This window comes from Lissotriton helveticus, chromosome 3_1 (assembly GCF_964261635.1).
Source record: "Lissotriton helveticus chromosome 3_1, aLisHel1.1, whole genome shotgun sequence".
Taxonomy (NCBI): Eukaryota; Metazoa; Chordata; class Amphibia; order Caudata; family Salamandridae; genus Lissotriton; species Lissotriton helveticus.
In genome coordinates, this window is record NC_136061.1 from 1,338,984,064 (window position 1) to 1,339,008,030 (window position 23,967).

General features: G+C 46.5%; 1 protein-coding gene across 3 annotated transcripts in view; it reads left to right on the forward strand.

Moving 5' to 3' along the window:
* LOC144823461 (receptor-interacting serine/threonine-protein kinase 3-like) overlaps positions 1-23,967 on the forward strand; it is a 1,695,550-nt gene that overhangs the window by 20,267 nt on the left and 1,651,316 nt on the right. For all 3 annotated transcript variants that reach the window (XM_078681992.1, XM_078681991.1, XM_078681993.1), the window contains exon 2: positions 22,716-23,031. In XM_078681992.1, coding sequence (XP_078538118.1) covers positions 22,716-23,031 — 316 coding nt within the window. The remainder of the gene's footprint in view (positions 1-22,715; positions 23,032-23,967) is intronic.

The window sequence follows — 23,967 nt, forward strand, 5'->3', positions numbered from 1 at the left end:
CACACCACCACATTTTTTTAAAAATTTAATTTCTTTATTAGATAGAGACCACAGATACAAAAATAACCAAACATTCAATTATAGTGGGTTATACAATGCAGGATCAAATCATAGAGATTGTAGATATATACACGATGTATAAGACTAGAGGACCACATATGCTACTGAAAAATAAACCATTCCCTTATATCATTCATTGCTTGCATTGACAAGATCAAGTCAAAATAACAGCGTCAAGTCAGCTACATTAGATTCTACCTAATCACAAACAAATAAATGACTGATCCATTTATATAAAATTGTCCATAGATCAATCAATCAATCAATCAACGACATTTATAGAGCGCTCTACTCACCCGTAGGGTCTCAAGGCGCTTGGGGGGGGGGGAGCCGCTACTGCTCGAACAGCCAGGTCTTCAGCTTCTTCCTGAAGGAGAGGTGGTCTTGGGTCAGGCGCAGGTCGGTCGGGAGGGAGTTCCAGGTCTTGGCGGCCAGGTAGGAGAAGGACCTTCCTCCTGTTGTCGCTCTTCGGATGCGGGGGACGGCGGCGAGGGCGTGGCTGGTTGATCGGAGGTGGCGCTTGGGAGCGTAGAAGTTGATTCGGTTGTTGAGGTAGCTTGGGCCTTGATCGTGTAGGGCTTTGTGTGCGTGGGTGAGGAGACGGAAGGTTATTCTTTTGTTGACGGGGAGCCAGTGCAGGTCTCTCAGATGTCCGGAGATGTGGCTGTTTCGTGGGATGTCGAGGATGAGTCTGGCTGAGGCGTTCTGGATCCGCTGGAGTCTCTTCTGGAGCTTGGCGGTGGTTCCGGCGTAGAGGGCATTGCCGTAGTCCAGTTTGCTGGTGACGAGGGCCTGGGTGACAGTCTTCCTGGTCTCGGTGGGGATCCACCAGAAGATCTTCCGTAGCATGCGCCGGATGTTGAAGCATGACGAGGAGACGGCGTTGACTTGTCTGGTCATGGAGAGGGAGGAGTCCAGGATGAAGCCCAGGTTGCGTGCGTGGTCCGTCGGTTTGGGTGCGGTGCCCAGGGCGGGGGGCCACCAGGAGTCGTCCCAGGCGCTGGGCGAGGAGCCCAGGATGAGGACCTCCGTCTTGTCTAAGTTCAGTTTCAGGCGGCTGGTCGTCATCCACTCGGCTACATCTTTCATCCCTTCGTGCAGGTTGGCTCTGGCGGCGGCGGGGTCGTTGGTCAGGGAGAGGATCAGCTGGGTGTCGTCGGCATAGATGATTATAAAGGAAACAGAAAAACAGAAAACAAAAGGAGAAAAAAAAAACAGCAAGCAAAAGCCATATAGGTGCACTGAATAGCTTAACCTCACACTCTTATGTGTCCATATATGCCCTAACAGCACCCCAAAGTACCTGCCCCAGTGCCCTTTTCCGCCTCCCCTTCAAAGTATACAAATTATATTCCATGTTATACATAAAGAGAAAACGAGTTCTCCACACCTCAAATGAAGGGGCCTTAGTTTGTAGCCACGCTGAGGCAATACACAACCTTAGCACTGCTGATGCAATGAATATCAAGTAACAAACTTCGTTGCCATATTCTGTACACAATCCACCCGTATCTATACCCAACAAAATCTGACCTGTTGAAAGTTTTATAGGGACACGGAGAATCTCGGTTAGAAACCCGTTTATGTGTCTGAACAATTCTAATAATTTGGTGCAAGTACCAAAAATATGCACTACATCAGCGTGTAAAGTATTACATCTAAAACACTTTCCATCTGGGTCTCCCCCCCCCCACTTTGCAATTTTATCAGGCGTACGATAAAGATAGAACAAAGTCTTATAATGTTGTGTCTTCAAGTTGGCGGACATAAATAACCGGCCAGCCAGTTCAATTGAGAGCTCTAACGATATTTCAGGGTTCCTTAATCTTTCTTCCCATTTTATTCGGTGTAATTCCAAATCGTTAGGCATTGCCTCTATAATTATTTTATACAATGCCCCAATACGTGCACGTTTTTTATTTGCCTCAATAAGAGGATTAGCCACGTTCACTATGTTCAATTTAGTCAGATATTCACGCAGCTGCAAACATTTAAAAAAGTGCGGAGTAGACAACTGCTATTGTTCCTTCAATTGGGAGAAAGATTTTAACCCATCTGTATTATAGAAATCTCCGACTGTTATTAAGCCTCTTAAGCGCCAATTAACCACTATGCGATCCCAACATATACTGGGGTGCAGGATCGGTGCAGTTAATGGGGTATAAATGGACACATTTCCAATATTGTATTGCTTCCTTATTGCCTTCCATACCTTATACGCAGCAGCAATCACCTTAAACCTTGTGCGCTTGTAATAATTCCAGTCTATGTCGATAAAGAGCCGATTCCTAGCTTCAGCCCCTAAAAGTAAAGAGTATATGGAAGGTTGCAGTGCTGGCTCCACAGGTCCCTGGCCAGTTAATAAGATATTCATTCGCTGCAGCATACATACATAATAATACAAGAGAAAATCAGGAACTGCCCAGCCACCCACTGCCCTGGGCAGCACCATATATTTCTTAGCCCGTCGCTCTTTCCCCTGGGACCACATGAACCTCATGCAGATTGCTTGCAGTTGTGAAATACGTGCACAGGTAATCTCTAATGGTAAACATCGATAAAGATATAACACTTTAGGTAATACCATCATTTTCAAGGCGTTGCATCTACCTACCAATGTCAAATGTAAACATTCTAGCTGATCCAACTGCTTACGGACCCCATTTGTCAACTTCTGCCAGTTAGCCTCTACCGTGGCCGAGGCTCCAGCGCTAATCTGCACTCCCAAATAAGTAACCACAGCTGAGACTCGTGGATCATCGTAAGACTTTATATTCATACAAAGTATCTGGGTCTTAGCGGTGTTTAATTTATACCCCAATACCGATCCATATAGTCGTGCTAAATTTTCAATTTCAGGCATAGCTATAGTTGGCCTTGGTGAAAGCACAGCTACGTCGTCAGCATACGCCAATACACAGTACTGCTGAGATTGTATCCTAACTGGAGGCACCCGACTGCTCTTTTCTATCAGTTTTAAAAAGGGATCTATGTACAAAGCAAAAAGCAGGGGGGCACACTGACATCAGTTCCTTACAGTATCCTAAAGAACCCCCATATCTGTTCAGAGATCACCAGCCTCAGGGGATGCCACACCACCACATTTTGAGCATTTTTAAAATAATCCCACCTAGCAAGTTGAATAGGTGTGATTACGTACTTTATTTTCCCACAGAGTGGGGCCTCCTCCCCTGAGCTGTAGCCAGGTAGAGGTGAGGTGTTTTATCCTACATTTGAGGGTAAGTTCATCTTCAATTAATATCCATTGGATGGCTATTGACAATAGAACTAACTACAGTATATCACTAGCGAAGCACGATAAACTTACTGTGTGTGATGTTCGGTTTTGTTTTCTCTTCCTTCACAGATATTGCCAGTAAATCCTGATACAGCCTTGCAGGATTACTGGTGTTGTATCTTTTTCTTATTTTTTTATCACTAATATTATCATTAGCAGCAGCATACATTAATATTGAAGAAAGCCACTGATACAAATCTTTGATCACTCGGCTGAAACATGTCGACCTTATTTAATAAGCAGTTTTAAATCTATACTTTTCCTTGCACTTCTTTTTAACCCTGGCAGTGAGAGCAACCCAATAAAAGAATGAATTTTTGCATCTTCCTAGGCAGTTTTAGATCACCATTAGCTCCTCTTTTTTTTTGCGCTGCGCCCACACTACACCATACCTTCACATATGGGATTTTAGCATCCTAGTTACACTAGGGAACATAATTTGAAAAAATCCCTGAGCTCCTCCCTCACAGTGAGGGAGTTGTAGCCCTCAGCAGGGCTAGGATTTCCTGCTGGGAGGAGGAACACATATGATGAAGCATGTCACCTGCGGGTGAGTGAGGGTTCTAGTCCTTAAGGGATAATTTCCCCCTTATTGGTCATATCTCCTTCGCAATTCTTTTTGAGGGAACTTGCACTTTTTCACCACACACAACTTGCGTGCTAATATATAGACCTGAGGTAGTAAGGTGTTATGGTTTATGTATAGGGGAAGTTCTTCTCGCTGGTCTTTAAACATAATTCCCTAGGACCCCACCCCAATATTGTTTGTTATAACATCTCGTCTTCACCTTGCCCACCGGATGCCACAGCCTTCATCGCACCCCCTCGCTACTTGATCCAGGCCAGCGAAGAACATCTCGTCAACTCCCTCCGCCCCAACACTCCACCAATGCTTCCAAACGATGACACTGCAGTGTGCAACCACCGACGATGGATCTCCAAAAGTGCTGACATTAGAGCAACCCTCCTGAACAGCACTGCGTCAGTACCTTCTGCCTGCCTAATGGCAGGCGGGAGGGTGAGGCAGTACCACAGGGACAGGCTGGCCCCATGCGTTGCTGGAGTTGCGTGATGGTTGTGACACGACTGCAGCAATGCTTGTCTTTAGCGTCAGCAGATTTGTCAGGATTCCTGATGTATCAGTCATTACTTGCATCATGGAGCGTTGTTCAGTGATTACAGCCTTCGCAAGAAGGGCGTAGTGAGAAGTGTTTCAACACTGTTGTCGCAGCGCAGCAACACTTCATGACTGGGGCACAGGTGTGCCACTATCTTATTGATTGTGCACATTCCTGCACTGTAGTTTTGTTGCAGGGCCGTGCTGCAATATTGCTTGCAGCGCTGGCCTGTGCCAAAACCTGCAGCGATATAGGCCCAAGTTTTATCACCATTTTTCGGACCAACTATTTTCTAGTCTTAAGTATCTGCTTCTAACTGCTATTAGAGCCAGTTTTTAGGCTCTTCAGAACTTCAAGGAGCCTCTTGATAATATGGAGTAGTGGTGTTTGCACGGAACGCCTACTTTGCATGTAATTAGCAATAAATATCTCTAATATGCTTTGAGATTAAAAAAAGTCCGGCTATTGCCTAAAAACTCACACTAAGGCCCGTTTGTTGCAGCTTGCTAATAGTGAGATAAAATTATTGCCTCTTTAGCAGCAAAGAAGTAAAGCTAAAGCGGCGATAGGCCCTTGATAATATGCCCCATTGTGTGAAGTTTCAATATTTGGTCTAAACCTCCTCTAACACACTCTGTAGCGGAGATTTACGTTTTTTTCCTCATTCTAAAAATGGAATTAATGTAAGTTTTCAGGCATACTTGGTGTCCTGTGGTTCCAGCACACTGTTTTTGATAAGTATTTAATGCAGGTATGCCTGGATTCTTTATTCTTAGTACTCGTTTGGTTTGAAACACCATTTACACAAAATTATGCCAGCCCTGCCAAGTGCCACAAATCAGGTGTTAGACGAACGCATTTTAGTGTGGTGGTCCACCTCACCCCGCTGAAATGTAAAGTCATGCATCATAGGCATAGCGCCTGCCTCGGCTGTCAAGTGATAGTGCTGCTATGGTAACCGAAACAAACTGGAGTGGCAGTGCGCCAACAGCCTTCGGGGGCAGCTGGCTGAGCTAGCTGCTGGCTACAATGTATCAATTCAAATAGGAAGCATTCCTGTGGCACTGCATTACTCTGAGTGATGTCAAAAGAGGAAGTGCACAATGGATACCACTTTGACATCACAGCCGCCCGACTCAGTAACACAGTGACTTTAATAGCTGCTTCGTAGGACATCACGTCCTGCTGCCACCTGTTGCGGCGCAAGCAGGGTGGCTGCGGTTTTGATTAAGTAAAGTTTGAGGGAGGCTGCAGCAATGCCATAGCACTGCTCGCACCACCTCATGGTAACTTAAATTAAATCATGAATGTTCCCTGTGACCTCCAAGACCCAACCCAATGGACCGCAGCAATGCTGGAGCCCTGATCACACACAGTGAAGTGCTGAACCTGAATGCCTTTGCAGCGCGTTTGCAGAGGGAGTCATTAATTGCAGCCAGGAGGACTCTGAGGCTGCCTGCCATGTGTTAAATGAAGTTCTGCAGTCTGGTCATTCGTTTTTACGAGATGTGTTTGATATAATAGAGTACTCTGGCCCACTCAGCATCTACCCGGCTATGTCTGTACCTCTCAGCCTGTCTTGCAACCCCAATTAAGGCCTGGTGCTGTCTGACTTGGTGGCTGTTAATCCGCTAGTTTTATTGTATTGCTTTTACTCGCAAGAAAGTGTCATTCATAGTCATTGAAATGTTACTCAAAATTGCACTGAAATTATGAAAATGTCAGACATAGTAATCTGAACCCTTGGCAGCTATTGCTGACATAACACCATTAAATGGAGCAAACATTTTCTCTCTCCTTAATTTAAAAAAATGCTATCCGTTGGAACTCAAAGAAAATTGCAGGTATATTACAAACTTTTCTATACATGTTGGTTTGTGTCGATATCAAAGTCTGTCTTGGTAGGTCATCAGCTGCAGAACATTTTCAAGACATCATTTGAAATATCATACAGCCCGTCATGAATGCGTTCAATTACAGCAATGACATAGTGGTTTTTGTAACTGATCATCAAGCCTTATTAACTATATTTGGCCATCCAAAGGCCAAGATGCCTTCTAGCACAGAACGATGGGCCTACGATTACAAGAGTACAATTATACCATTGTACATCACTCAGGGAAGGATCAACACCCTGCTGACTACCTTTCTAGAGTGCCTATACAAGGTTTGGAATTCCATCTAAGACAGCTTATGCCTATATTAATTTCATTTAAAAACAAATGCACCAGCTGCTGTTTCGTTAGCCCAAAATATCACTGCTACGAGCCATGATATTTGCATGCTAAAGTTGATTTATATAATTACTTATCAGTCTTTGAACCAGCACACTCGTCCGCTCACCATTGAGGGCAAATATCAAAAGAACAAAAATGTTGAAGATGAACTGTCCGTGACTCAGGAAGGAGTTATGCTGTGAGAATACTGATCTCCGAGAATCTGCGACAAAAAATAATTGAAGCGGCCAATGAAGGACATTGTGTGAATGTTGCCACAAATCAAGCTCTCAAAGACCGAGTCTGGGTTCTTTATCCTGATGAGGTGGTTGAAAAAGACTTCAAGGGCTTTCATCTATGCATCTCACTTTCTACCAAAATGACTTACCACACCTTAAACTTGTCAGAACTCCCAAAGTGTGTATGGAAGAGAGTAGCCATCGACTTTTTCGGTCCACTAAACAATGACTATAACATATCATAACAGGTGTATTTGTAAAGCGCACGATTACCCGTAGGTGTCCTGGCGCTGAATAACAGATGTTTATTGTTACCCAACTCAATGGCACTCATTTTATCGACCTAAGATGGATGAAAGGCTGAGTGGACCCGCTGGGATTCTCACGATTTCCATTAATTGAAGATCTCTCTTCTGCCACTCAAGACTGAGTTATTGAGAGGTTAGATGGCATCTTGGTGACATGGGGTGTTCCCGCAATAGTAAAATCTGACAATTGCCCGCCCTTCATTAGTCAAGAGTTCAAAGACTTTTTACAGCATATGAATATAAAGCATCAGAAGAACCCACTTCTTCGGCCAAAGGCCAATAGACTTGTTTAACACTATATGAGTACGCTAAAGAAAGCAGTGCATCCTGCTGCTACTTCTGAGAAACTCAATTTGAAAACTATGGTAAACTCTATGTTGAGAGCTGTTATACCTGTTGCTTAGCCAGTATGACTGTGGAGACAAAATGTTGGTGAGTGTGTGAGTCAGTTGGTGGATCCTAAAGAACCCCCATATCTGTTCAGAGATCACCAGCCTCAGGGGATGCCACACCACCACATTTTTGGAACATATTTTGAGCATTTTTAAAATAATCCCTCTTAGCAAGTTGAATAGGTGTGATTAAGTACTTTATTTTCCCACAGAGCGGGGCCTCCTCCCCTGAGTTGTAGCCGGGTAGAGGTGAGGTGTTTTATCCTACACTTGAGGATAAGTTCATCTTCAATTAATATCCATTGGATGGCTATTGACAATAGAACTAACTACAGTATGTCACGAGCGAAGCACGATAAACTTACTGTGTGTGATGTTTGGTTTTGTTTTCTCTTCCTTCACAGATATTCCCATTAAATCCTGATACAGCCTTGCAGGATTACTGGTGTTGTATCTTTTTCTTACTTTTTATCACTAATAATATTATTAGCACCAGCATACATTAATATCGTTTTTGGTCCTGAAGAAAGAAAGCCACTGATACAAATCTTTGATCACTCGGGTGCAACATGTCAACCTTATTTAATGAGCAGTTTTAAATCTATACTTTTCCTTGCACTGCTTTTTAACCCTGCCAGTGAGAGCAACCCAATAAAAGAATGAATTTTTGCATCTCCTTAGGCAGTTTTAGATCACCATTAGCTCCTCTTTTTTTGCGCTGCGCCCTCACTACACCATACCTTCACATATGGGATTTTAGCATCCTAGTTACACTAGGGAACATCATTTGAAAAACATCCCTGAGCTCCTCCCTCACAGTGAGGAAGTTGTAGCTCTCAGCAGGACTAGGATTTCCTGCTGGGAGGAGGAACACAGATGATGAAGCATTTCACCTGCGGGTGGGTGAGGGTTCTAGTCCTTAAGGGATAATTCCCCCCTTATTGGTTATATCTCCTTCGCAATTCTTTTTGAGGGAACTTGCACTTTTTCACCACACACAACTCACGTGCTAATATATAGACCTGAGGTAGTAAGGTGTTATGGTTTATGTATAGGGGAAGTTCTCCTCGCTGGTCTTTAAACATAATTCCCTAGGACCCCACCCCACTATTTGTTGTTATAACATCACGTCTTCACCTTGCCCACCTGACGCCACAGCCATCATCGCACCCCCTCGCAGCTCGATCAAGGCCAGCGAAGAACATCTCGTCAACTCCCTCCGCCCCAACACTCCACCAATGCTTCCAAACGATGACACAGCAGTGCGCCGACGATGGATCTCCAACAGCACCTACATTAGAGCACCCCTCCTGAACAGCACTGCGTCAGTACCTTCTGCCTGCCTAATGGCAGGCGTGAGGGTGAGGCAGTACCACAGGGATAGGCTGGCCCCATGCATTGCTGGAGTTGCGTTATGGTTGTGACACGACTGCAGCAATGCTTGTCTTTAGCGCCAGCAGATTTGTCAGGATTCCTGATGTATTTGTCATTACTTGCATCATGGAGTGCTGTTCAGTGATTACAGCTGTCGCAAGAATGGCGTAGTGAGAAGTGTTCCAATGCTGTGTTGTCGCAGCGCAGCAACACTTCATGACTGGGGCACAGGTGTGCCACTATCTTATTGATTGTGCACATTCCTGCACTGTAGTTTTGTTGCAGGGCAGCGCTGCAAAATGGCTTGCAGCGATGGCCTGCGCCAAAACCTGCAGCGATTATAGGCCCAAGTTTTATCACCATTTTTAGGACCAACTATTTTCTGGTCTTAAGTAAATGCCTCTAACTGCTGTTAGAGCCAGTTTTTAGGCTCTTCAGAACTTCAAGGAGCTTCTTGATAATATGGAGTAGTGGTGTTTGCGTGTCTTTTTGCACAGAACACCTACTTTGCATGTAATTAGCACCTCCTGAACAGCACTGCGTCAGTACCTTCCGCCTGCCTAATGGCAGGCGGGAGGGTGAGGCAGTACCACAGGGATAGGCTGGCCCCATGCGTTGCTGGAGTTGCGTTATGGTTGTGACAAGACTGCAGCAATGCTTGTCTTTAGCGCCAGCAGATTTGTCAGGAATCCTGATGTATCAGTCATTACTTGCATCATGGAGCGTTGTTCAGTGATTACAGCCTTCGCAAGAAGGGCGTAGTGAGAAGTGTTTCAACTCTGTTGTCGCAGCGCAGCAACACTTCATGACTGGGGCACAGGTGTGCCACTATCTTATTGATTGTGCACATTCCTGCACTGTAGTTTTGTTGCAGGGCAGCGCTGCAATATTGCTTGCAGCGCTGGCCTGCGCCAAAACCTGCAGCGATATAGGCCCAATTTTTATCACCATTTTTCGGACCAACTATTTTCTGGTCTGAAGTATCTGCTTCTAACTGCTGTTAGAGCCAGTTTTTAGGCTCTTCAGAACTTCAAGGAGCCTCTTGATAATATGGAGTAGTGGTGTTTGCACGGAACTCCTACTTTGCATGTAATTAGCAATAAATATCTCTAATATGCTTTGAGATAAAAAAAAACGGCTGGCTATTGCTCAAAAACTCACACGAAGGCCCGTTTGCTGCAGCTTGCTAATAGTGAGATAAATTTATTGCCGATTTAGCGGCAAAGAAGTGCAGCTAAAGCGGCGGTATGCTCTTGATAATATGCCTCATTGTGTGAAGTTTCAATATTTGGTCTAACCCTGCTCTAACTCTCTCTGTCGAGATTTAAGTTTTTTTCCTCAATCTAAAAATGGAATTGATGTAAGTTTTCAGGCATACTTGGTGTCCTGTGGTTCAAGCACACTGTTTTTGATAAGTATTTAATACAGGTATGCCCGGATTCTTTATTCTTAGTACTCATTTACTTTGAAACACCATCTACACAAAATTATGCCAGCCCTGTCAAGTAACACGCATCAGGTGTTAGACTAACGCATTTTAGTGTGGAGGTCCAACTCACCCAGCTGAAATGTAAAGTCATGCATAATAGGCATAGCACCTGCCTCTGCTTTCAAGCAGTAGTGCTGCTATGCTAACCGAAACAAACTGGAGTGGCAGTGCGCCAACATGCTTCGGGGGCTGCTGGCTGAGATAGCTGCTTGCTACAATGTATCAATTCAAATAGGAAGTATTCCTGTGGCACAGCATTACTCTGAGTGATGTCAAAAGAGGAAGTGCACAATGGGTACCACTTTGACATCACAGCCGCCCGACTCAGTAACACAGTGACTTTAATAGGTGCTTCGTAGGATATCACGTCCTGATGCCGCCTTTTGCGGCGCAAGCAGGGTGGCTGCGGTTTTGATTAAGTAAAGTTTGTGGGAGGCTGCAGCAATGCCATAGCACTGCTCGCACCACCTCATGGTAACTTAAATTAAATCATCAATAATCCCTCCGACCTCCAAGACCCAACCCAATGGACCTCAGCAATGCTGGATCCCAGATCACACAAAGTGAAGTGCTGAACCTGAATGCCTTTGCGGCGTGTTTGCGGAGGGACTCTTTAACTGCAGCCAGGAGGACTCTGAGGCTGCCTGCCATGTGTTAGCTGAAGTTCTGCAGTCTGGTCACTAGTTTTTATGAGATGTGTTTGATATAATAGAGTACTCTGGCTCACTCAGCAGCTACCCGGCTATGTGTGTACCTCTCAACCTGTCTTGCAACCCCAATTAATGCCTGGTGCTGTCTGACGTGGTGGCTGTTAATCCACGAGTTTTATTGTATTGCTTTTACTCGCAACAAAGTTTCATTCATAGTCATTGAAATGTCACTCATAATTGCACTGAAATTATGAAAGTATCAGACATAGTATTCTGAACCCTTGGCAGCTATGTTTTGCTATGTTATATTGTTCAAATCAGCACTGCTTTGATAGAAGTTGTAGGAAAGTAGGGTCTGCTATCCTATGGTCACCCCAATTTTTGCTTTTTGCTTCACTGGTTTTCGACTTAATGTGGCTGTGGGCCTGCTAATCAGACCCACAGCCTGCTGTTCTCTCTCTAAATTCACATACATGTACCATAGGTACATAACCAATTTGGTACTGGACACCTTATCAGACCCTGTACAGTGCACTATAGGTGCCCAGGGCATAGATGCATCCAAGGCCACCAGGGGCTGCAGCATATCTTTTGCCACCCCTGGCTGGTCACTTAAATCGACACAACTGGCTGATCACTCAGTTGGGGCAAGGTGGTGTACTCACCCCTTGCTTAGATATAGTATACCTATGTCTAAACCTATATCTGGAAACATATGCATCTATAAGTCACTCCTATGGCAGGCCTTTACAATCCTGGAGGCAGAGTGCTTGGTTTTATGTGAGATGGTGCTCTAGCATGAGCTGAGCCTGTCTGCTGTGTTCGGAACCATTTCCTTACTGCTGTTCCAGTGATGCTGCCATACCATATACTCTTAAGTGCATTATAATCCTCGCGGTTATTGCTAACTTTGGTTTGGCTTTATCAAAACATGTCGTGTTTGGTGTCATACACTTTGGAATACTACCCCCTCGCCAGTTCTGCAGCGGGGGTAGCATACCACCCTTCTAGAGGGAGAAGACATGTTACTTTACTTAAAACGCGGTTAATCCTAACCAGAGCCTCAGCATCACAAAATGGATGCTGCTGCCCCGACACAAGTCTGACCTCCTGCTGCTGACCGAAGCTTGGCAGGGGAGGCCTGGACAAAGGGTTTCCTGTCACAGGGAGGTGCTACACCCCCCCAGACAGTAGATAGTGGATTGGAGCAGGGAGGGTTAAAAGAAACTAGACACTGCCTGGGGCGCACAAGGTGTCCCAGGCAAAATCCAGTCAAACCGGTTCTGGGGCACTCCAGCCCCAGTCCTGGCGCGAAACTGGACAAAGGGAAAGTGGTGTAACCACCCCCTTCCCAGGTCCCACCCTTAGGAGGGACCTAGCAGGTAATCCAGCGCCTTGATTTGGAATAAAGGTAGGAGCTGTGCAGATGCACATCAGATTATCCTGACTGAAACTTATGAAACGAAACTCTGGACCCTTCGACATCCCACTCAACGTGGAAGACTGAAGAATCTCCCTTGTGGTCAATGAGTGACCATCCTGTGCAAACAGGCACCATCCAGCGCCTCACCGTTTGCTTTGTTGCAGTTCCTGCGAGAACTCGAGCGACAGAGATCGACAAGACCTAGCGTGCCTGCCTTCTAACAGCCCGATCCACAGTCCCTGCAAAGCTGAGACCCGTGGATGCGACCTGAAGCGTGGGGCCGGCCATCTTGGAAAGACGACGAAGTGCTGACCCTGCAGCTCCCAAGGCTCCCTCGAAGCTGTGCATTGGAGTTTCAGAAGCTCCAGCCCCGAGCAGCTTTTGCACCGAAGCTCACCCCTTCACACTCATAGAGTGCTGCGTGGGGCCCTTTTGCATTTTCCTGCTCGACGCGTTGGTCCGGTCGCTTGCCCGTTGGCTAGTGGCCCCAGTACCGACGAACCTTTGAATTTGCTCTGCTAGTCTGGTTGCTCCAGACTGGCCCTCGCTCCCCTGAAAAGGAGCACCCGCTCAGACCTTGCTGGTCCGAGTAAGAAGCGATCTTCGAATCCTGCGTGGGTTGCCCTTGCCAAGGCTTGTTAACTCCGATCCGGAAGCCGACACCGCCAACAGCGAGAGCTTTCATGGGACAGCTTGTGATCCACTCCTGAACCTCCTCGGTGCCCCAGAGTCTACGTGGCAGCGGAGACAAGCTTCACGACAACCACCTGATTGCGCCCGACATTGCCTGGTTCCTTCCTGGTCACTGGCTAGTGACCCAGAATATGTCCCCTCTGCTTTCAGGTACTCTACATCTTCGATCCACCCTTGGATCACACCGGACTCTTCTCTGCTGGACGTCTGCAGCATCTTCATCTCCAGGCACCATAGAACTTCGTGACGACACCCGACACGCTTTTGCACCTGTGCACCCGCTTCCTGTGGGTGCGGTAACTTTTGAACGCCGGTGCTCCTGTAGTGATTTACACCTCTCGTGTCTAAGTCTAAAGTTTCTCTCATTGTGCATCTTGTCTGACTAGCACTAATGGCATTGTGGGAAGCAGTGGCTAGCATGTGCACTCAGTAGTTGTCACCCCCAAAGTGTGCAGGTACCTGCAGTGAACAGGTACTGTGGTGTGTGAGTGCATTTTGAGGTGGGCATACTATGTTTCCATGTTGGTGATGCAGGACAAGTGTCCATCCACATACTTGCACTAACTGTGTGCACCTCAGATGCCCTTGTGAAAAGCACGTTTATCCAACTCTGTAATGCTCAAACATGTTGTATGTCTGTTAATGGTCCTTTAACTTTGTCATTCTCACAGGTTGATGCCCATCAGAAACAGAAGATCTGGCTGACCATTTCCCAGACAGTTCGATCTGTGGGGGTCCACCGGCGTCGTATCCGCAGCTGCCAGAAGAGGTGGCAGGACCTATGTGGCTGGACCAGACGCATTGCTATAGTCCAGCTGAAGCTGTCGCCTCCTCGCAGTAGGGATCGACACCGGACCCTGAACACCCCCCCCCCCCCCCCCCCACACGCGCTAGATTCTGCCAGTGGTCTTCCCTGACCTGGATGGGCAGTTGAAGGCCAGACAGCAGCAAGGAAGGGGTGAGTGTATGCCTTGCCTGTTAACTGTGTCTAACATGATCTTTGCATTCCTTCAGCCTGGTTACGCTGCCACAGTTTGTCTGTCTGCTAAAATTAGAATCATGTCCATCAATTCTGTGATGGCCCTTCCTCATCTGATACAAAGGTGTGTCTCTTTCAGTCAGTCACATGTCACTGGGGGTGGGGGGGCCTGCTGTTGTCCAAGGTTGATGTGGTGGACCACATCAGCTATCGGCAGAATGTATTTGCCTTCATGAGTGTGGAATTAATTGACATGTGTCTGCACATTGACTGATTTGTGACATGCACTCTGTGTGAGCCATATATACGTGTCCTAGTTGATGTTCTGCATCGCCATATGTGTCTAGGGTGTTTCCCAGACACACATGCAGCAGGTGTGACAATGTTGTGATCTCTGAGGTATGGACATCATGTGTGTCACACATGCATGGACACATGCCTACTGTTCATGCTAATCCCATGTTGCACATGGCCTAGGTCAGGTATGCCTACTCCTGGCATTGTGCATACTCAGTTCTCCTAATCATGTGTGTCCAAGTAAAATTAATGTGTTGTGCAATGTGCAATCAGGTGTCAGTCTCTGTCTTATTGTGGAGTGGGCTAGCTTTTTAGACTCCTGGGGTATCAAATATTTTTGGGTTGGCAGCCAACTGACATGTAGCTGTTGGATCTTCAAGATGGGGTCAAACATCGGTGTGTAATCACTTTACTGTGCCTGATGGTGTATACAAAATGTAAGTGCAGGCAGCTATACTCTATTGTCATCAGACTGTGATGTGATCATGTTGACAGACTTGTGCTTGCTGTCACTCTACTGTGGCATTTGTATGGCATGTGATCATCAGTAGCTTTAACATGTGGGTAGCAGTGGGGCAACATGTGCACTTGACAGAGGCAGGGCTTCTATTCCCCCCAACTACATGATTGAGATACAGTGCAGACTATTGGTTTTGTGATGCACTGCCCCAGTGACAGAAGGCAGCAATGACTGATTACCCAGACTGCCCTGTAGCATGTCATTTAATTTGCTATTGTGTGTCCTGCAGTGATGGGATTTGTCCTGCATGCACTCAAGTGTGGCATTGTCCAGAAAAACATGAGCACATCATGGTTTGTGGTAAAGGAAGCATATCCATATATACTTGGGCAATCCCTATCCCTGACGCATGTACAAAGTCAGTGGCAGGAGATGGTATATGTGTGTACTGACACGCTGCCATCACAAATCCTGCAGGTCAGACAACTGTCTATGTGGTGCATGTGTGCACAAATGAGTATGGCTACATGCACCAGGCTGATGTCTCCATGGACATGTTGGATGTGAGGGGCATGGTTTACTGGCAGACTGAGGTGTGTTTTACAAATATGTGTCAGCACTTTAGAGAAGTTACTGCAAAGGATGCACAAACGTGTGCTGTAGTGTGCTGTTCTAACTGTGATGCGTGATGTCCATACAGGTGACTTATGTTTCTCTGTTTACCATATTGATCTGCAGTTGCATCTACCGACACTAGAGGAGACAGCTCCACGGACCATGAGGAGCCACAGCGCCAGACTGGGTCAGCTGCAGAGGATTCAGAGGTACCCTGTGGCACGGAGGGTGAGGGGATGCACACTGAGGAGACCTCGGCTACGTCCACCTCAGCTGAGGAACACTCAAGCTTCAGTGATGACTCCCTTGTGGAGGCGGGTGCCAGCAGCCCCCAGACAACACCTAGTGTGTCTGGCCCCGCCACCCCCACCATATCTACCCTTCCATCTGCTCCTATCCCAGATGTCTGTGGAGGATCCTGTGTAAGGGAGCATGTCTCCTTCGTGCCAGGCACCGCACCCCCTACCCCTGTCTCCCCTGCTGCCCTGAGTGTGGAGTCTGTGGACTTACTTACACAGATCCATGTAGGGCAGACATCAATGCTGAGTGTCCTCCATTCTCACACATCTGTTGATCCAAGTGGTGTCCTACATGGAAGGCATCTCAGCTAACATGTCAGCACTACATCGGACCATTCAGTCCATGGCCTCCACACAGACTGCAGCAGTGTCCCTCCTCCAACAGGCCCTCCCCCCTGCTACCTCTTCCACATCCAAAGTCACATCTCCTCTGCCTGTCCAACAGACACACACACACCCGCACATGCACCACAACATCAGCCAAAAGCAGCACACAGACACCCAAGCCAAAAACTAGATCCACAAGCACGCACACTCCGGGGCCTGAAGGCACACATGCAGGGGATGGGTCACAGACACACATACAGGCATCCACAAGCCCTCCGCCTCTCCCTCCAAAACACCTTCCCCTGCCTCACCTACTACCCCCACTTCCAAGCAGCACTTCCTCTGTGCCCTTGGCCTCTTCCCCACAGACCCATCTGCTCCGACTTACAAGGGGAAGAGGAAGTCACCGCGCACAGAGGACACCCTCCCCCAGGCACCTGGACAGTGAAGCTCCCACCCGCAAGTCTCCCCAGACCAGGAAGGGAAAGACACCACCAAAAGCACAGACTTCCACCTCACACACTCCATCCTGCAGCCCACCCAACGCCAATACACAGGTCCTACAGACATTCCCTGCACCAGGTTTACCCAGACACCCACACCGCATCCCCAAGATGCTTATGTCCTCACCCCTTCCACATGCACTTCCACCCCCACCTCACATGCTCAGCCTGTCCCTGCCTCTGGTGTGGAGGCCATGTCTCCCCCTCATTCCTGCCCACTGCATCTGAACCCCATATGTCTACCCTTGATGTTGGCACTGCAGTAAGAGGCACATCCCACCCGTCTGACCTGGGCACTGCAGTTGGGAGCCCGTCCACCACATCTGTCCTGCACACTACAGTGGTGCAGGAGGACACAACTGACTTGTGCCCCGCAGTGGTGACAGCGCCCACTGTGTCAGACCCCTCCACTGCAGTTGCTGGCGTCACTCCTGCACCCACCACACCTCCCCTGTCCCATTCTCCTGTCCCCTGATCCTGTCCCTGCGGTGCCTGGGATGCCACTTTGAAGGCCCCTCCAAGGTGCGAGATGTCCCTGGTCCATGGTAGTGCAGGCAATCAATGGGTGACAAGTTGTCACACGTCACCCATGTTGGACTCTTTGGAGGGCTGGCCATTGGACCTTTTGCTTTGTGGCATGTACATTTGCCAATATTTCATAGCTGATTAAAGCCACTTTTTGTTATCCAATGGTGTTGAATCTGATGTACATGATGTTGATAATGTGTATCAGGACCTTCCTGTTGTGAGGATGTCGGTGTTCGTGCAACTTCACCACTGCAATGTTATGTCTTTTCCGGCCCATTGTCAGTATGTTTTTAGCAGGTTTTTCCCTAGTTTCCCTGCGTCCCCTGGCTCATCAGCCTGCACATTCATCATGTTTGGTGTCTCCCATTGCTAACATGGTATGTAACTTGGTCATCTAACATCTACAGTCTTCACAGGATTCCTTAGTATGTATGTCTGTTGGTGAAGATATGTGTGTGTACATCATGGTGCTCACTTTGCGCATTGTCTAACTGTACACTGGAGTCATTGTCGGGGATCATGGCCATTGCTTGTCTGCACGTGGCAGAGGGTGTTCTTGTGATACATAGCAATATTTGCCTCTAAATAGCTATGTGTGTATGTGACACAACAAATACATTGCCACAACGTTGTTTGTGCAATCTGGCCACCGTATCATGCATGCTGTTTTGAAGATGCTGCAATTTTCATGTACACATTGATATTTTGGTCACTGTAGTGATGGGGGTTTAGGCCCCATTACCACAATGATCATTAGAGGCTAGATTAGTGAACACCACCATCACCTTTTGGTCACTGTAGTGATGGGGGTTTATACCCCATTACCACAATGATCATACGATGCTGGATTAGTGAACCCCATGATCACCTCTTGGTCATTGTAGTGATGGGGGTTTAGCCCCCTTTGCCACAATGAATTTAAGATGCTGGATTAGTGAACCCCACAATCACCTTTTTGACACTGTAGTGATGGGGGTTTAGACCCCATTGCCACAATGATAATGGGATGCAGGTTTTGAATGACACACATTGACATTTTGGGCACACATGTGTTGTAAGTCACATTGTATGTTCACTGCCACAATCTGTGTTGTGAGCATTTTTAACATGCAAACTTGCAATGTTGCAAAGATGGTTGAGGGGGTGGTTTGCTGAGTCACCCAATTTGTGTGTATATTGGTGTTGATGGGCATCCTGCCCCCTATGAGTGGGGATGGTTAAATTTATAGACATCCACCCCCCTATGGGGTAGACAATACTGGGAGTGATATGCATCCATTCCCCTATGGGGTGGACAAAACTGGGAGTGATAGGCATCTACCCCCCTATGGGGTTGACAATACTGGGAGTGATAGGCATCCACCCCCCTATGGGGTGGACAATATTGGGAGTATTAGACATCCACCCCCCTATGGGGTGGACAATACTGGGCGTGATAGGCATCCACCCCCCTATAGGGTGGACAAAACTGTGAGTGATAGGCATCCACCCCCCTATGGGTGGGATATGCTGTGAGTGATAGGCATCCACCCCCCTATGGGGTGGACAATACTGGGAGTGATAGGCATCCACCCCCCTATGGGTGGGATATGCTGTGAGTGATAGGCATCCACCCCCCAATGGGGTGGACAATACTGGGAGTAATGGACATCCAACCCGCTATGGGTGGACAATATTAGGAGTGATGGGCATCCACCCCCCTATGGTGGTGTTTTCTTTTGTGTACTCGTGACATTTTGGTGTGTGGTAGGTGTCTGACTTACCTTCTGCATCGTGCGCGTCGGTAACGATGAGCGTACAGTATAGGGAAGACATGCGCGATTGGATACATGGCTGCTCCGTCTCGTACATGTTGATCGTGTTCTAGCGCGGCTCTTGAGCTTTCATACACCTCATCCGAATGCTGTGACGTGCTGGAGCCGGCGCCCTGTACGACGCATATTGATTGCGCACCGTACTTGCTTATCCGGAAATTGTTCAGGATGAGCCTCCGTACGACTCGATTTCTGTGTTTTCTGAGCATGTTGGCTACTGAAATAGTGCGCGAATCGGAGCAGATGATTCGGTCGGATATTCCCCTGTTACACGCATTGTACTTGCTGGGTCGTAGGAATAAAGCTACGGATACGAGTCGGTCGTGAGGTAAGCCTACAGATAGCATTGGAAGGCATTTTTGGCGACATCGGAATGGACCCCTATGTGTTTAAAGTTTTTGTCAAGTGAGTTGTCTGAAGATGTTAGTTATTTTTCTCTAACTCTAGCAAGAAAGAGAAACCTATTCTCGTTTTCCAAGCAGCAATTAGGTAAAAGATAAACTGACATGTTATCCTCTTTCCTTGGACAGACCGCAAATGTGTCAAGAAAAAAAACAAGATTTAATGGCATCTTTATTGCTCATTCACTTTCTGAAAGAACAGAAAACCTGTTCCTTTCCAGCCTGGGTTTACCTACCAGATGGAACTAGTAGGTGCTAAAAATAGCTCTACCTGATGACATTTTACTCTCAATTGTGATTAGGCGAGCAGATTTTTTGAGGCCTGATATGGAAGTGTAGTGAACCCAACTTGCTTCTTCCTCCCCCATTTTGATTGTTGAGTTTTTTACTGTAGACATCCTTTCCCAGGAATGGGACTATATTTCGTTCCTTCTGATAAAGTAAAATGTATGTCAACCAACAATGGGCTATGTAGAAATCGAAACAACTGTTGTAACAATAAAAATGATTTGCACAGCATCTTCCTTTAGAATATAAGGGTCAACTTTTCAGTTTAAACATTGCATTTCTTGTGTGATTTACTTTTTTAAGTTCCATTAAACGATAAAGATTTACCAAACGTGAAACTTTATTGTATTATTCAGAAATACGTTGCAGAGTGATATGAAGCATTCATTAAAAAGAGAGGGCTGATTACGATGGCGGACAGATCTCAGTTTGTCCGCCATCATTTCAGGAATGGGACCGCCCCGCCTACAAGGCGGCAGTCCCACAATAGGCATCACAATATGACCACCACAGGAGTCGCAATGCCTATCTTTCACCCCCAGGTGCTGCTGACGGCAGCACCCGTCGCAAGGTAAAAAAGGAACATGTTACATATCAATGCACTACGGGGCAAGCACCATGCAGTGCCTGCCACATGGTGAAGTGATATGTAGGGGGCACCAAAGATGCCCCACAGGTCCCATGTCTGGGGTCCAGGGGGGGAGGAGGTCCGTCTACGGGCCCCCAAAGTCCTTTTCTGCCTGCCTGTTCACGGTGGGTAAACCCGCCATGAACAGTCAGGTGGGAAGGGATATCATAATCCCTATAGCAATGCCTGGCAGGTACGCCACCATTTTAAGCAATACGAATCCCCCGATGCACCAGCTGGCTCTAGGAGCCCGTCAGATGTGTGACGGTCGAACTTTCCGACTGCCATCTTCCCCGCCCACCATTGTAATATGGCAGGCGGGAAACATCTACTGATTGTGAGGAGTCGGTGGCGATCTCCCCGCCATCATAATCAGGCCCAGAGTCATTGAAAGTTCAAGACCTGAACATTTTATTTATGTGTGTTTTAGCACCTCCAGTCAGACTACTTGTCACGTAATGCTATTTTCTGCATTTTAAAGCCTAGTACGAATAAGTATATCTGCCTACTACTATTGCACATTTTTAAAGGCATTTCTTCATTCATTATAAACTACATGTTAGTACTGCATGCAAATTTTTGTAACTACACTGTTGTATTTTTAGTAAAATTCCCAATCATGCTATAGGACTGTCACTCAGCTAATGTTCCTTACTTTATTAGATACTTAAATTGTAGGCATGCTGTGATTTTACACATTAACCTATGCAAACGTTTGTATTAAGTTTCTGATTTAATACAGAGTATTTATTTTTCTTCTGTTTATATTAGGTTTGTGTTTGCAAAATAGTTGTTACCATTGTAGCATATTTTATAACTGACACCAGATGAGATATTACTCTGCTTGAGACCTCTGTATTCTTTATTGTGAGCTAAAAAAAAGTGTGTGCTTTGATGAACTATTGCCTCCGGCTTACTGGCCTACACCTGTGAGCTAATTTAGGAACCCTTTTAAAAGTAATTCATTGTTTGCTTTTAATTAGTGTTGAATTTAGTAGCATTTTGTTTAACAAGATCAGGCACCTTGGTTGAAGAGATCTGGTTTGGAAAGAATTGCTGTCTGAGAGGTTAGCATGTTTCGGTGTAGATGATCAGGAGTCTGGTCACTGCTCTGTCTATCTGACATACTATTTGATCATTGTGAACCTCAATCTTCTTTATTAGAAAAATGTAATTCTAGTGAGATTTTCTTGTTCAAAGGACTTAAGGTGAGCAGCAAGCTTGAAGTTCATTCATGCTTTAGTGTGGTGATGCAATATATAATTAATAATTTTGTAATAGTGAATTCAAATCTATTTTCTTCCAATTTGATGGGGCTCATGTATTTAAACTGCCATTTAGCATGGGAATCTGCTAATGTGGACACTTGGGGGTCAATTCCGATCCGGTGAAAATCTTGTCCGTACGATTCGCATCCGGAGCCGTCTCCGTACGACTCATACACACACAGTACGACTCCACGAGTACGATCCAGACGGGGTATCAGGACGCTATTCATACGGTCCACGTCAGGTAAGGGCGATTCGTATGGAAATTCGCACATACACACGGTACGGTGCATACCCCCCATGATCGCAGGGGTATGCACGGTACACCCAGCGGACATGGGGTACGCACCGTACACCCAGCAGACATGGGGTACGGTGCATACACCCCAAGATCGCGGGGTACGGTACGTACCCCCCATGATCGCAGGGGTACGGTGCGTACCCCTGCGATCATAGGGGGTACGCACCGTACCCAGGGGGGGGGCGTTCCGTACCTGTTCCGGGGCGAACTCTGCTTTTACGGCAGTTTTGAGCTCTCGTAGCAAAAGAGCCGTACGGAGTGTCTTCAACACGGATCGTACTTCCTGGTACGGATAACGCTGTCTATTTACGTTTGGACGCTGCGTAAAGCGTCAGCCAGATACAGATCGTATGTACTTTTGATTTGTACGGAGTTTGTTACGAGTCGTACGGAGTGACGCGTTGGGTTGGGATCGTACTTGCAGATTCGTACGGGGACGTTTACGAGTACGATTCATACGGGGATAAACGCTCCGAACGGCAATTCGGAGCGCTTTATACCGGATCGGAATCATCCCCTTGGTATCCGCATAAACCAATGTTCACTCCAAACACTTCGCCTCATTCTCTGACTGCTTCCATGTACCCCTTATCTGATCGCAGTACTCCAGTCTCTGTCTTTATTTTTACTCTTTATGTTCTTGTATTGGCTATGTGATAAAAAAAACTTTCTGGTTCCATCTCGATTACCTGTGCCTCTGACTACTGTTGTTTTCCTTCATGTTCCTGAAATCTTGTACAATCATAGAGAGCTGGAGAAGGAGCTGATGAAAGAGGTCGTTTTGATGGAACGGGCACAATCTGTCTACATACTGCACCTTATGGCGATTTACAGTAATCCTGACAAGGATCATGTGGAGTATGGGCTAGTAATGCAATATATGCGCAATGGCTCCCTGTGCACTCTCTTCAGCAATGTATCCCCCTTGCCCTGGCCGCTTAAATTCCGCATTCTCAACCAGGTGGCTGTGGCAATGTACTATCTTCATGACCTCAAACCTCCCCTGCTTCACCTCGATCTGAAACCGAGCAACGTGCTGCTTGATGACTACTTTATGGTCAAGGTGAGTGATAATTTTCATAATTTAAATGTGAATGAAACATTGCCCAAATCCCTTTTTTTGCTCACAGTTGGCCTGAGGAGAAGCATACCCATGACCTAAACACAAAGAGAACATGGCTTTACCCATTCTAGCAAGCAAATCCCACTTGGTGGACCAGTGATTCAATACAGTATTAAAATCACAATACTCTTTTGTTTTAAACTTAATTGGTAGACAGAGACTCAAATCTCTCAAAGGTATTCAGTGGTCCAGCACATTTGGGCTTCATCAATGTGGTTTGAGAGTAGTAATCGCGAGAGCGGGTAATAACAGGAGAATCAATTGTATTCTGAATTAAAAAAATAGGTAGAGCAATTATAATGTCATGCATGTAACACCAAGTGGATAAATTAATCCACTGCAGCCTCCAATACGAAAGGAAGTTTCCTATGCCATGTGAATCAAATAATGCAGGTGAAGTGAGTGTTAAAGGGTGATCCCATTAAGGTGAATGGAGAATGACATTTTTTTTGTTGGGTGATATAGGTTTCAAAAACAGGTGTCTATGGAGGCATTTGGTTTGTCAGGTGGGTAAATGTAATAAAAAGAGGGTTATATCTGCTAAATGCAATGCATTGGTCCTTTTCAGCCGCGATCCCGCGATGAATCGATTCTTGCAGCGATGACAGGCACTGCAACAGTTTTTGTAGTGGCAGGGTGATGCGTGGAAATTTTTCTCGTGAAGATGCGTCGGAAAAACAGCCGCAAGAAGAGCGATACGTCGGTTTCTGTAGTTCTTTGAGTTTCTTCTCTCTTCCAGCTCCCAAACAGCAGCAACAACCTCCAGAAGCCCAAAACTGGCACAGGCACCTCAAGGCAAGTCAGAACTCACAACTGAAGAATTCAGGAGAGCTGGGGTTGAAGTCTTTGTGTCTCTGAGACTTCTGAACAGGAGGC